Source organism: Ruditapes philippinarum, unplaced genomic scaffold (assembly GCF_026571515.1).
Source record: "Ruditapes philippinarum isolate M1 unplaced genomic scaffold, ASM2657151v2 ctg2541_1_1_1_1, whole genome shotgun sequence".
Taxonomy (NCBI): Eukaryota; Metazoa; Mollusca; class Bivalvia; order Venerida; family Veneridae; genus Ruditapes; species Ruditapes philippinarum.
In genome coordinates, this window is record NW_026852865.1 from 174,988 (window position 1) to 189,141 (window position 14,154).

The 14,154-nt window shown below is 31.8% G+C and overlaps 1 protein-coding gene across 2 annotated transcripts in view; it reads left to right on the forward strand.

The window, feature by feature from the left end:
* LOC132726699 (dual specificity testis-specific protein kinase 2-like) overlaps positions 1-12,796 on the forward strand; it is a 58,789-nt gene extending 45,993 nt beyond the window's left edge. For both annotated transcript variants that reach the window (XM_060712059.1, XM_060712050.1), the window contains 5 exons: positions 1,069-1,150; positions 1,982-2,065; positions 2,369-2,455; positions 4,687-4,804; positions 5,048-12,796. In XM_060712059.1, the coding sequence (XP_060568042.1) occupies positions 1,069-1,150; positions 1,982-2,065; positions 2,369-2,455; positions 4,687-4,804; positions 5,048-6,075 (1,399 nt within the window). In that variant the 3' untranslated portion in view covers positions 6,076-12,796. The remainder of the gene's footprint in view (positions 1-1,068; positions 1,151-1,981; positions 2,066-2,368; positions 2,456-4,686; positions 4,805-5,047) is intronic.
* Positions 12,797-14,154: the final 1,358 nt, after the last annotated feature.

The following is a 14,154-nucleotide window of genomic DNA, read 5'->3' on the forward strand; positions in this document are numbered from 1 at the left end:
GCTAATTACCTAATTATCGCTTTATACCTATACAACAGGGGGGAAAAATACCTGTACAATGTTTCCATTATCTTTAAAGATGTATGGGTATAGGTATGGTATGATAATTAAATTGTCTGTCAGTCTCACAAACACTAAATGGATCACCTGTATTATAACAGGTAGCAATTTTAAAGTCACTGCCAGAACTTCAAACAAAATGATATCTCCCAAAGCACACTTAAATGGCTCCATAAAGGTTGATCTATGGCTTTCCTATTAGATAGGTAGTACTTGTGGGTTGACCTTTATGCAAATTAGTTTTCTTTCCTATCCTGAACTTGACAGGTCGGGACAATTAGTATTACTGTTGTTCACTGTTTATTAACTAGTAAATAGCAAAGTAAATAGAACACACCGAAAAGAAATATTAAAATGAGCAATTTATATTAAAATGGCTTAATATTTTTTAAATAAATTGTAAAGGTTATGTTTGAAAATAGAACAAGTCATTCTCATATGGAGATTTATATGAAGATATTAATGGTCCTGTGTAAGGCAAAGTCTTCAAGTGTTGAAGTTAGGATTTGTTTTGACTTGTGGCTGGAGGCCCTTAATGTATTCAGTTGGATACAAAATGCCCTTATTTTGGTATTAATTTGCTCAGCTTTTACATATAAATGATTATATGATTATAAGTGTATGTACAATGTGATTCAAAATTATACAGGAGGTTAATTCTCTATTTTTCCCCCTGCAATATTAGTTAGGCTATATCCCAAGCTTTTTTGAAATTATAAAATATAAATCTACATTGACCCTGAGAAGTTGAAAGTATCTTATAAGCCCCTGCTATATATACTATACTATCAAACCCAACTGTATATTTGCTGCATTCAGTTCTTGCAAACCTTTTACAATTCATACTTGTGCTGTTTTTGATCATTTTCTGCAGATTTATGGCCCTTTTATATGGTTTACTTGGATCAAATTCAAAATTTCAGTGGAAGCTAGTCTGTTTATGAAATCTTGTAAAAAAAGATAATAAAAAATAATTGATTGTAAGAAAATGTGTATTTTATATTATAGAATTGGGAAGCAGTTGTCTCCAGTTGGTTCCCCTTTCTGGATGGCCCCCGAGGTTATTACAGGACAAAACTACAATGAATTGGTAAGATTAAATTTGATCATTTTGATATAGAGTAGAACTTCGGTAAGTTGTAGTTGAAGGAACTTGTTTAAAAACTTTGACACATCGGAACTTCGACACATGAATTGGTCTCAATTATTGACAAAATGTAGAGCATTCGACGTTTACAAGACAGTGAGTTACATAATATTTTAATAGATTTAAAAATTTGTAAGTTCATTTTGCGTAAAAAATGCACTCACCGAAAATAATTTGTATGAACTACTAGGTTAAACCTTATCTGTTAAGAAACCACCTTGGGTATCAATTTCTATCAGCAATAACTGTTAAAACTATATTAGCGATCTAAATATGATACTTATATATGTTGCGATAAATTTTGTAAACGTTGCCAATTCTCAAGTCAAAGTTAGATTAGTGAATTATATCAGAGTGAATATTGAAAGGTTATTATTGAGACAAATTACTGATAAAGTTATAGAAAAGGTGGTTTTTATTGGTCATATGAACAAACAAATGAATAGAAAATTAAAGATCCTTTTTTAGATACCGTTCAGTGCTAAAATTACACCTTACGCAGAATATATGAGGCCCAGGTGGTGTTTTTTTCACTCAATTTTTTGAATGAAATAAAGAATACTTGAAACAGCGCTTAATAAACTTTGTTAGAATTATAAAACGATAAGGATTTAAATTTTTGGGCAATATAGTGATAATTAAATTTTGGGTAAAATTGATTAAATTAAATTTTTAAAATCTGGTAAAACTCTGATAGCTATTTACTGGTGGCAAAGTCTAATCACTATCAGGTCGAGCAGGTTAAGGGTTAATTGCTTTATCTTTGTTTTTCAGGCTGATGTTTTTTCGTTTGGTGTGATTTGCTGTGAAATTACAGCCAGAGTGTCATCAGATCCGGACATATTACCCAGAACTAATGTAAGGGAGACAATTATAACATTCTCACCTGTCTTGTTTATTTTGTATTACCTCCCTTGCATTACATTGAAATGTTCTATTTGAATTATATTTATATAAAAGGGTTAAAAAATTGCCTTTTTCAGACAAGATATATAGATTTGAACTGTCATTTTTACCAAATATAATTAACGTGAAAGGACCTCTTCTGAATTAACATGACTTACTTTATAAGTAAAAGCATAGTAATGTGATAGATAAACTTGTGAAAGAATTTGTAAATTACTGAAATGCATTAATAAAATGTATAATTTTATATTGCAGAATTTTGGTATAGATTATAAAGCGTTTAGTGAACTTATTGACTACTGTCCTCTAGACTTTCTGCGCTTGGCCTTTAGATGCTGTCAGGTAATTATGAGAATACATTCTGTTTTGTGTGCAAAGCTTATTTTTAGCTCACCTGTCACAAAGTGACAGGGTGAGCTTTTGTGATCGCTTTTCGTCCGGCGTCCGTCCGTAAACTTTTACTTTAAATGACATCTCCTCATAAACCACTAAGCCAATTTCATCCAAACTTCACAGGAATGTTCCTTTGGTGGTCACCTTTAAAAATTGTTCAAAGAATTTAATTCCATGCAGAACTCTGGTTGCAATGGCAACCGAAAGAAAAAACTTTAAATATCTTCTTTTAAAAAACCATAAGAGCTAGAGCTTAGATATATGGCATGAAACATCTTCTAGTGAGTGTCTACCAAGTTTGTTCAAATAAAAGCCCTGGGGTCAAAATTGGCCCCGCCCCGGGGGGTCATTGATTTTCCCTATATGCATATAGTAAAAACTTAAAAAATCTTCTTTTAAAGAACTCAAAGAGCTATGGCTAAGATATTGAGCATCAAACATGTTCTAATAAGTGTCTACCAAGTTTGTTCAAATAAAAGCCCTGGGGTCAAAATTGGCCCCGCCCCAGGGGGTCATTGATTTTCCCTACATGCATATAGTAAAAACTTAAAAAAATCTTCTTTTAAAGAACCCAAAGAGTTAGAGCTAAGATATTTAGCATGAAACATGTTCTAATAAGTGTCTACCAAGTTTGTTCAAATAAAAGCCCTGGGGTCAAAATTGGCCCCGCCTCGGGGGGTCATTGATTTTCCCTATATGCATAAAGTAAAAACTTAAAAAATCTTCTTTGAAAAAACCCAAATAGCTAGAGTTAAGATATTAAGCATGAAACATCTTTTAGTGAGTGTCTACAAAGTTTGTTCAAATAAAAGACCTGGGGTCAAAATTGACCCCGCCCCGGGGGTCATTGATTTTCCTTATATGTGTATAGCAAAAACTTAAAATCTTCTTTGAAAAAACCCAAATAGCTAGAGTTTAGATATTAAGCATGAAACATCTTCTAGTAAGTGTCTACAAAGTTTTTTCAAATAAAAGCCCTGGGGTCAAAACTGGCCCGGCCCCAGGGGTGTCATTGTTTTTAACTATATGTGTACAGTAAAAACTTTAAAAAAATCTTCTTTTAAAAAGCCCAATGAGCTAGAGCTTAGATGTTTAGCATGAAACATCTTCTTATGGGTGTCTACCAAGTTTGTGCAAATAAAAGCCCTTGGGTTAAATTGGCCCTGCAACATTGGGGTGGGGGTTGGGGGGGCCTATATACAGGTGAGCGACCTCAGGGCCATCATGGCCCTCTTGTTAACTGCTAGTGAAGTATCTGACATTTAGAACAAACTCTTTCCTATTCTTATCCAGAAGATTTAATCTGGATGTTCATACACTTGCTTAAAGTAATGCACTGGCCACTGAGTGCTATAAAAGTAATTTCTTCACCAGTGTATCTTAAAAGTTGCAAAAGTTTCTACTTGACAGATGAAAATTATACATTAATAAAATGTTAATAATTAAGTTTTTTCATAATGGCCATGTTATTGGGCTGAAGACTGTCATATTAGCCAGAGGCCAATGTGAAATTGCTTGGTTGTGAGGTATTGCAAATGAGATTCATTATTTCAAATGTCTCGGAAACCTACCTTGCAACAATTCAAAATGGTGACTTTTTTTCAATGAAAAATTTTTTCTCAAATCTCATAATAGCTGAGTTTTCTCATGAAGACCTCTCATAAAGACCATACTTTTTGCATAATGGCCTTGTTTTATGTTCATAATGTCGTGCTGAACTTCATATAAGCCTTTCATTTGAAATGAAAACATGCCTAATATTGAAAACTTAACAATGTTTATAACAAGTTGTCATTGTTGTGTTTTTATATCATTATCACTTATAGTATTTGTAATGATTTTGACAGACCTATACATCTGCCCAGTCTGACCACACTGTATTATATATGAGCCGCGCCACGACAAAACCAACATAATGGGTTTGCGACCAGCATGGATCCAGACCAGCCTGCGCATCCGCGCAGTCTGATCAGAATCCATGCTGTTCGCTTACCAACCCTATTACAAGTAGAGATACTGATAGCGAACAGCATGGATCCTGATCAGACTGCACAGGCTGGTCTGGATCCATGCTGGTCGCAAACGCACTATGTTGGTTTTGTCGTGACGCGGCTCATATTATTTTTAATCAAAATGATTCAGATATAATTTCATTAAACTAGTATTTTTCTTGGTTATAGGTTGATCCGAGCAAAAGACCGAGGTTTACAGAAACTGAAGTGTCTACACAGCAAATTTACGAGAATCTCAAAAATGACAATGTTAGTCATATGAGTATGGAAAGAAGAAATTCTATAGGTAAACAATTTTAAAATTAAATATTATAAATCTAAAATTCATGTATGAAGATTATTGTTAAAAAATAACAGTTTTATCTATACATATCATATTTTTATTGTCACAATGTGTTATTTTTTAAAATGAAAAATGTTTTAGAAGTAAAATTTTATATAGATATGACACCTGATAAAGAATCTAAAATTTTGGTTAAATCATCTAACAATGCTTCTGATACAATATATATTGTTTAATATATTTCAGATATAACACATTACAAAAGGTCAAGGTCAGAAGATAACATTCTTCAGGCCAATGATGATGATTTTGACGGTGATGAATATGATGATAATGTTTGTAATGATACCACAGTGACACCTATACTCATTGGTGAAGCCATGAGTCGTGACGATCCTTTTTATGAACCTTCCATATCAAATCCTTTTGCTGGCATGGCAGGATTTCGCGAAGGACGTAAGATTCTCGGTAAATCATTTGGTGATGTTGACTCTATGATGTTTGAGTTGCCATCGCCATCATCTCCCACAACGCCACCGTGCACGCCAAATTTGATGTCTGCAGCTTCTGCTTCTAAGAAAAATTCATTTCAGTTGCGACCGAAAAGTCAGTCACTACCGTCGTCACCAGTTTTGTTGCGGAAGGCAGCAGAAAGACTGCACCAAGAATCTATTCATGGCTCAAATAGTAAAAAATCAATGAATCAAAACAGATACTCTTTTTCAGCTTATAGTACACGATCAAAAAGTGTGTTCTTTCCAGAAGCTGTCGCGCAAAGACTTCAGTTTGAAATGTTTGATACCGGAAGTCCGTACAATAATCGATCAAGAGAAGGTTCAGTTGAAAGTGACAATACGTATAACTATATGAATACTTACCCTATAAATAGAGTCAGGCGGCATTCTAATTTAGAAAATTCATTAAACCATCGCAATGGTACGAACTCATCCTTGTCAAGTAGTTATATCAATTCTCGACAAGAGTCCATTGATGAGACAGGTGACAACGAATTAACCTATTCTAAAACTGATTCAGTTTATCCAAGTTTATCATATGCCCCGGAAAGTGCCAAAACAGAACGAAATTTGTTGAACAATAATCATTTACATAGTACTCCAGATGCCAAAGTGTCTTTTGAAGTATCGTTTGATGATCCATGTGGTCCCGGCGACGATATAGTCGACCCATGGAGCATGAGAAGAGAGACTCTTCACAAAACTGCCATTATAGAGGAACCAGTCTGTAACAATGGAATGATGGAAACTTCAGTTTAGGGGAACCAGTCAACTGATAATAAATTGTCGTATATGTAGCTGTCACAATGGAATGATGGAAACTTCAGTTTAGGGGAACCAGTCAACTGATAATGAATTGACATATATGTAGAAAACCAACAAGTCTGTCACAATGGAATGATGGAAACTTAGGAACCAGCCAGTATATTGATCGACAAATTATCATAGATAAAGGAAACCAGACCATAGAATGCCTAGACAAAAAACCCATGTAGTCAGTGAAACATCTGTGTTTAAACCAGTCAGCTTTTCTGATGGAACTTGATATTTCAACAGTGAGAGAATATCGTGCATTGTACATGGGTCCTTAAACTAGGTTTGTTTTTTGTAATGTTAAATGAAGTTTGTAATTTAGAAGCTTGGTAAGCTTTGCTATGATAGCTTGATATTATGACATATTTATAACAGTGATGATGTGATTATGACTGTATTCTTCAAAAATATAACAGATTAATAAAATAGAAGTGTACTTACATGAGATACTGACCAGTATACTGAAAATTTGTTACTTTATAGCACAGGGACTTTATGAGATAAAATGGTGCAATTGTTAATGTTTTTTATTGTTTTGTAAAAAGTAAAAAAAAAATGCCATAAAATAGTGTATCAAGTTTTTTTGTCTCATAATTGACAGGGGAGAAATTTTTTTTTCTTCTTTAAAATTGTTGTTTTGTTATTAAAAGAAACCAACCCCTATTTATTGGAGGGTCTAAGATTTTATAAACTTGAAAGGATGACGGAGATATTAAATTTTAAGTGTTAGTCAAATGTGTTAAATATGTTACAAAAATGTATCCTTTTATTTAAAATCTTGGACCCTCTGGTATATTTTAAGGGGGTCTTGTTATAAATTTGATATTAAGGCCAGAATAAAAAAATACATTTGTTTGTTGTCTTCATACATAGCCTTTAATCAACGAATTATATATGAGCACCAAAACATTTTTTTCCCTCTTTCTTTGCTTTTGCAGAATGAAGATGTTAAATTTTCATTTAAAAAGTAAAAAAATAAACAAAAAACATGAATAAAAAAACCAACAACAAAAAAAAGAGAGACATTTTTCCATGATACTGATATATCTCATTTTGTACTAAATTGAGAATGGAGTACGGCAAACAAGTATATCTTTTTTGTATGGCCTGACTTTGTGTCTTGTTTTTATTCTGTGTATAACAACATAAATTATTCAGAGTTTTATATATATAGTAAATGATATTATGATAATGAGTATTTTTGATACAGGAATTCCAAAGATTTATTTTGTAAATATCTGAGATAAATATGGAAGAAAATCTTCAATATTGAACCATATCAGTTATTAATATTTTTGTCTTGTAATTTATAATGCTATTTACAGTTTTTTTCTTCGTCTTCATTTTTATTATGTCTAAAGTTTTAAACTTACATTTTGTACTGTAAATCAAATCCTTGTTCTATGAAAAAGAATTAAATGATTCTTTTTTTTCTAATTTTTTTTTGGTTATAAACATAAAACAAGTGAGCAAAACCAATTTTGTCACTTTTTGTTGTGTTGGCTATTGAAGTATTTCTATAATTGTTGTTGTTCTTGAAGTTTTAGTGTTGCTTTGCATAAATATTCTTAAACAGGTCCTTTTAATTATTAGAATCAGGAAATCTCTAATAAAGTCAATATATATATAATTTAAAATGAATATCTTTGATATTCTAAGGGTACTGCTTATGTTCTTAAATCACAAATGTATTGTTTAAACATAAAAAAAGAACAAAATTTTATTAGTGGTATCAAAATAAAAAATACATGGGGAGAAAGTTTTTAAGATTTTTTTTTTTAATTCAGGATTTTCAGATTCCCAAAAGACACATTTTTTCTTTATAAAAAAGAACAAAACAAAACTGTAAACAAAATGGCTTAATAAATGATAAAAGGATTTAAAAAAAAAATCTAACGTTTACCCTTGAAAATTAATTTGATCTACTGAAAACAAACATAATTTTCTGAAATATTTCACTGGATCTTTACTCTATTTCACAATGTTGCTCTGTGTATTTAAATATTCCAATTATTAAATGATACATTTTTATAAGCAATATCTGTCAAGAGTCCGTGATAAAGGGTATATGATGAAAGTCTTAAATTTAATGTTAACCTAATAATATTAAGGTGCCATAAAAGATATATATTTACCCTACCCTACCCTAAATTTTCGTGATGAGCTTGCCCAATTTTGAATTGGGAACTTCTTATTATTACTTTGAGGGATTTCAATATCAAAATGGTCAATGTAAACAGCTAAATAGTATATAGTTGTGTCACATTGCAAAAGTGTACTGTTAAAACAGTGTTCAAGTGACTGTTGAAAAACTGCCGATATTTTATTTCTGCTCATTTTTCACTATATTCCTCATTTCCATTCCAAACTAACTTGCCCTATAGTTTAGATTGTTAATTTTTTTCTGTCATCAATTATTTCTTCATTCCAGTTTAATGCTTTTACTCTTTTAAATTAATCTTGTTACTTGGCAATCATGATACTATATATCACATAGTTTTATTGTATCATGTCAATAGTTTTCTTCCATTATGTAATATACATTCAAGTCACATAGATTCATGTCATTTTTGTCACATAGATTCATGTCACATAGATTCATGTCATTTTTGTCACATAGATTCATGTCACATAGATTCATATGATCATGTCACATAGATTCATGTCACATAGATTCATATTATCATGTCACATAGATTCATGTCCCATAGATTCATATTATCATGTCACAAAGATCCATGTGATCATGTCACATAGATTCATGTGTCACATAGTTTTATTGCATCATGCCATAGTTTTATTTCATTGAGTCACATAAACTATTATCATCATGTCACATAAATTAATTTCATCATGTCACACTAAAATTTCATTGATCATGTCACCCATGTTTTGATTTATATCTAACGAGATCTGATATTGCAAGAATTTCATTGGCCATTTAATTTATTGTCTCATTTTTGTTTTGTTTTTATTTGATTTTTTTGTTGTAAAATTATGTTAAGTTGAAAATGAAGTATTGCTTTTGTGATAATCAATTAGTATTTGGCAAAAAAATTATATTTATAATTTCATTTTAACATTAAAATACGACTTCCATTTCAAAACATCTCTGATAACAAGGTCACATTTATAGGGTTTTAATGAAGTTCATAAGGGCATCTAAGGATTTTCCTAACCAGTTCGAAGTTAGCTGTTCTTAAAATGAGGTCATCAAGCAATTCTTGTTTGTTAAAAGTTCAATCAAGAAAATGAAGACTCACAGAAAACTGGATTTGCAATAAGCAATATATAAAAATGCTGGCTAAGAAAAGTGATTAACTAATATATAAATGCTATCAAGTGTTTGTTTGCAGGATAAACAGGTGTAAAATGTGAATTATGTCACCAGCTGCCTGTTACAGCTGTGGGTTTGAATCCTGCCAGAGTTATTTGCAATTTTCATGTGATAAAGTTATCCAGCTAGCTTTAAGATGGTCGGTGGTTCTATCCAGGTGCCAGATTATGTCTGAAATAATGCAAGGAAGGGCTCCTGTGGTCTTCCTTCACAAGTACAGCTGGTCAGTTGCCATGCAACTTTGACAGTGTCTGTGAGAGGTAAAACCCCAACTAAAATATATATTGATAATCATGAGAAAAGACAAAATGGCATATTTAGAGATTCACATATATTTGTGTAATTTGGATAATATTTGTTATTTATATTAATATAGATGGAAGTATGTTTTCTTATGAAGGAAAGAATGGCAATTTTTTTTATCATAGTTAAACTGGATCATTCATACATGTAGTTAAACGAGATATTTAATGGCTTATACAGGAGGTAATAAAATTTTGTTGTAATAAAATACAATGTTACATGGAATTTATAAAATTTAATGGGGAAGTGCTGAAAAATATCTTGATAATCAATAGTTAATAGATATTAGTATCTTGAAGTAACAGAATGAAAAAAAAAATGTAGCCCATTTCCTATGGAACTTTATGTAAAATTTATATCTCATATTTGCATTTTGTTTACATGAATTGTTAAATTCTGTTGAGCTACCTTAATCAAATTGAATTTGTATGGTGTAAACCTAAAATATTACATTTAAATACTGTATTTATTGAATCTTTTCAAATAACATATCCACTTTGTTTCAGAATTTATTTTTCAAAGTGTACAAAATGTAATTGAGAAAGTAATGCATATCAATTATTGTCTCCAATTGTTAATTAAGTGTAAATTCATGTTCCATTTTTGCTTGTTTTGCAGATTTGCTGATTATAGCCAAAATAAATTCTAAATCATGCCATTTTTAATAACTGTATAAAATTCCTTGTGCATTGTTTAATACATGGCATATGTGTTTTTAAAGATAATCTTGAGCAGCTAAATCTGTACACTGTTAAATCTGTAATTACTATCTAATATAACTTCAACTTTGAATAAGCTTCAGCCTAACATTAACATCATAGACCTCATCTCTGAAATCCTATCTCTGATTTTTCACTGAAACTTTGCTGCAATCATCCCTGTAGTTTGCACCATTATATGTAAAGTAGTTTTTGTTAAAAGCACTCACTTTTGGTCCTGAACTAACCCTGAACTTACTTTGTATATTTGATCTGAATGCCTTGAATTTTGGACATTGCATGAGAGAATGAACAAAGTTCTGAAATTTAGCTGCCATCAGTATATAGAGCCTGACTGTTCAGCATGGATTTTCAGGCTGGCAGAAATGGAAAGGCATTATAACTGTTAGTGTTGGACAGGTTTAAATTGAATGAAATGTACACTATAATCTTGTCATTTGTCTGTGTTCTATTTGTATCTACCTCACTGATATCCCCTTGTATAGTTAACAAACTTTTCCTTTTTTGCTGTTCACATTTTTCATGTAAGGATGGAATTATTTCTTATCTCACTTTGTTTTATAATTTTGGTGATTTTGACTTTTCAAACCAGCCTATGATATGCAAGTCATTCATTGGTCAAAGTTTGAATTAGCCAATCAGGTGTGTGATATTTTTGACTGGTTTGCAAAGCCTATAGTGTTATACTTAAAAAAATAATTCTTGAAACTGCTATTTCACAAGTTTAACTAAGGCATTTTTCCTTATTGTTTTTTCTACCTTTTATTATGAGATTGATTTTAAAGGTAAATCCAATACATTATCTATCTCTCCAATCATTGTACATTCCTCTTTACACAAAACACATCCCCTTCCTATTTATGTTCTCATTTTGATGCAAGTTACACTCACCTATCATACTGGCAATGTTAAGTTATATGGAAAAATGTTTGAAAAAAAAAATGTAAAATTTATTTGCCATAAGAATAATCATGAGTCAATATGACAACCTATTAATTTAAAGTTTGATATAACCAAACTATTAGGACCTTTCTGTAAAACACTTAGCACAATGGCTTGCTGCACTTTTGGAGGCTGAAGCCCCTTTGGTAAATTCAAAGATCTATCTATGTCTTAGATTTTAAAGCATGGAAGAAGGGACCCTCTCAATTCTACCATTGGCATTTTTTTTCTTAGTTTATAAATTATTCTTTCCTAAATTTATATGCAGTAAAAATTTTCAAGAAAAAAAAGGCTTAGCTTAAAATAGCCAATGCAATGTATTTTATTTTTATTGAAATTTTGTTATTTAAATTAGATGTTTAAACAAGAGGTAGAAATTATATTAACCCTTAGCTTACTGGCCGGAAAAGGTTCTACCCATGTGACCAGTGCAGACTAAGATCCGCCCAGCACATGCCGTCAGATCATGGTCTGCACTATGGGCCAACACATGGTCCGCACATACAAAATGTATATACAGAAAATGCAGCAAGTTTAGGGTTGATCAATTTATATAACAATGAAATTGTTTTTGTTATTTTCTTTAATCTGTGATATGCTATAAAATAATATGTTTGTAAATATTTGTTCAATATATTTTCATGCATTGTCTCGTTTGTTATTATAATAAAATAAATAAAAAAATGCCCATAATGTTGGCTATAAACTTTTTGCAGAGAATTTCATTTCACTTGTTTAAGTAGCTTTTGTACTGAGTTAAATTTTGTTGTAAATACTTAAAAATGAAATATAGTTGTTGATAAATAAAAGGAGCAGATATCTGTGAAAAACTTTTTTGAGGATTTTCGGATGTTAACATTTTCCCTGTCATACAGACATTAATTTTGTTATAGAAACTGAGGGATTTCACAAATAAGGGTATTGAAATTTGATTTACTGGATTGAGTCAGAGTATTTTGTTTTTTGCCTCTGAACGTAAAGATTATGGTTTTTGAGCCCTTACTAGGGTCTTTATATGTCGCTAGTACTGGCTAGTCACCAGAAAGTGGACTTTAGTGGTTGAGATAAGCTTAAAGCTTTCACTACAATTGAGCTGAAAGATATTTTTAAAATTTGTGCCAAAAATTAAACAAATTTCAAAATTTGCTGATATTTGATTTTTATACAAGTGTTACGTAATTAACACAAGATTTGATATAATTTGAATCAAAAGACACCCATTATAAAGTGTTAATGAATTTTATTGAAAATAAATCATGCAAATCCTCAGAAAAATATTTCATTTGAAAAGCTAATTGTTTTATTTAATAAGATCTCGTTACATTGCTCCAGGATTGAAGTTCTGCAATAAAGTTAATCAAATCTATGTAACTTCTGCTTTCTTTTTCCATTTTGTTGTACAAAAGCAATGTTTACGGTCAAGTATATATGAATCACTAAGATAATGGTGAGACTAGTGTTGGAGCACTACACTATAGGCCTTATTCCAGTTTATTCCAGACGGGCACCTGAATGATTAAATGTAAAATCTCAACTTTTCACCTGTCAAAATGCACTTTCAGATGGCTTATTTATCTCCTTGCATCAATTTAATAAAATACGATCATGAATGAAAAAAGTAGGAATTGCCTTAACACAATATTTTTTTTACTTTGAGAGCCTGATTTTTGTCAAGCACCATGAGGTACTGCCCTATAAATACTATAGTGAGGCTCACTTGCATAAATTTGCCCACTGTTCATTGTTATGAATTTCTACAGTAGTTTTTTGTGGTCAAACAAGAGCGATCAGTAATCACATGTGTCGCCTCATGATGGCCAATTTCATGTTGGGACAAATTTTGTGACAGACGGACAGACAGACGGACAGTGCACAACTAGACTTGGTACTGATCATTCCTGTAAAGTTTGGATAAAATTTCACCAGTAGTTTATGAGGAGTAGTCCGGACAAGCTTTTGCGTATCTGGCAACACACAGAAAAAAACACCTTTTTATCAAAGGGCCATAACTCGGCCAAAAATCATTCAACCGGAAAACCCTTGCAATATGCGCAAGGACTTGAGCTACAGATCAATCCTGTAAAGTTTCATTGAAATTGCATTAGTGGTATAAGAGAAGTAGTCCGGACAAACTTTAAAATTAAAAATTATTAAAGGGCCATAACTCTGACAAAAATCATTGAACCGGAAAATGCTGACAATATGCACAACTAGACTTGGTACTGATCATTCCTGTAAAGTTTGGATGAAATTGCACCAGTAGTTTATGAGGAGTAGTCCGGACAAGTTTTGTGACGGACAGACAGACGGACAGACAGACGACGGAGAAGTGATCCCTATATGCGACACAAAAAAATGTTATAAAACATATTTGTGCACCCTTGTCTTGAATCTCAGAATTTTCATTGGTCAGTGTGTATTCTGTGCTGGTTTCTGGCCAATCAGATTCCCAATACATGTACTTACAATTTTTCTTTGATACTTGTGGGGGAGGGGGCAGCTCCTTCAGATTTCTTGGCTATGGCCAATCCAAATACCATCTTTGATTAGTTGCCGGGCCGTGCATTGTTCTGAATTTAAGTTTACTTAGTTAACCCTTAGACTGTCAACAGTAGCTGATTACACTCATGTAACAAGAGCACACCAAGATTAGCCATCTGTTTAAGGTCTGCACTGTTATTTTCAGTCAGTACATATGAATTTCACTACAAAAATGATGAATGA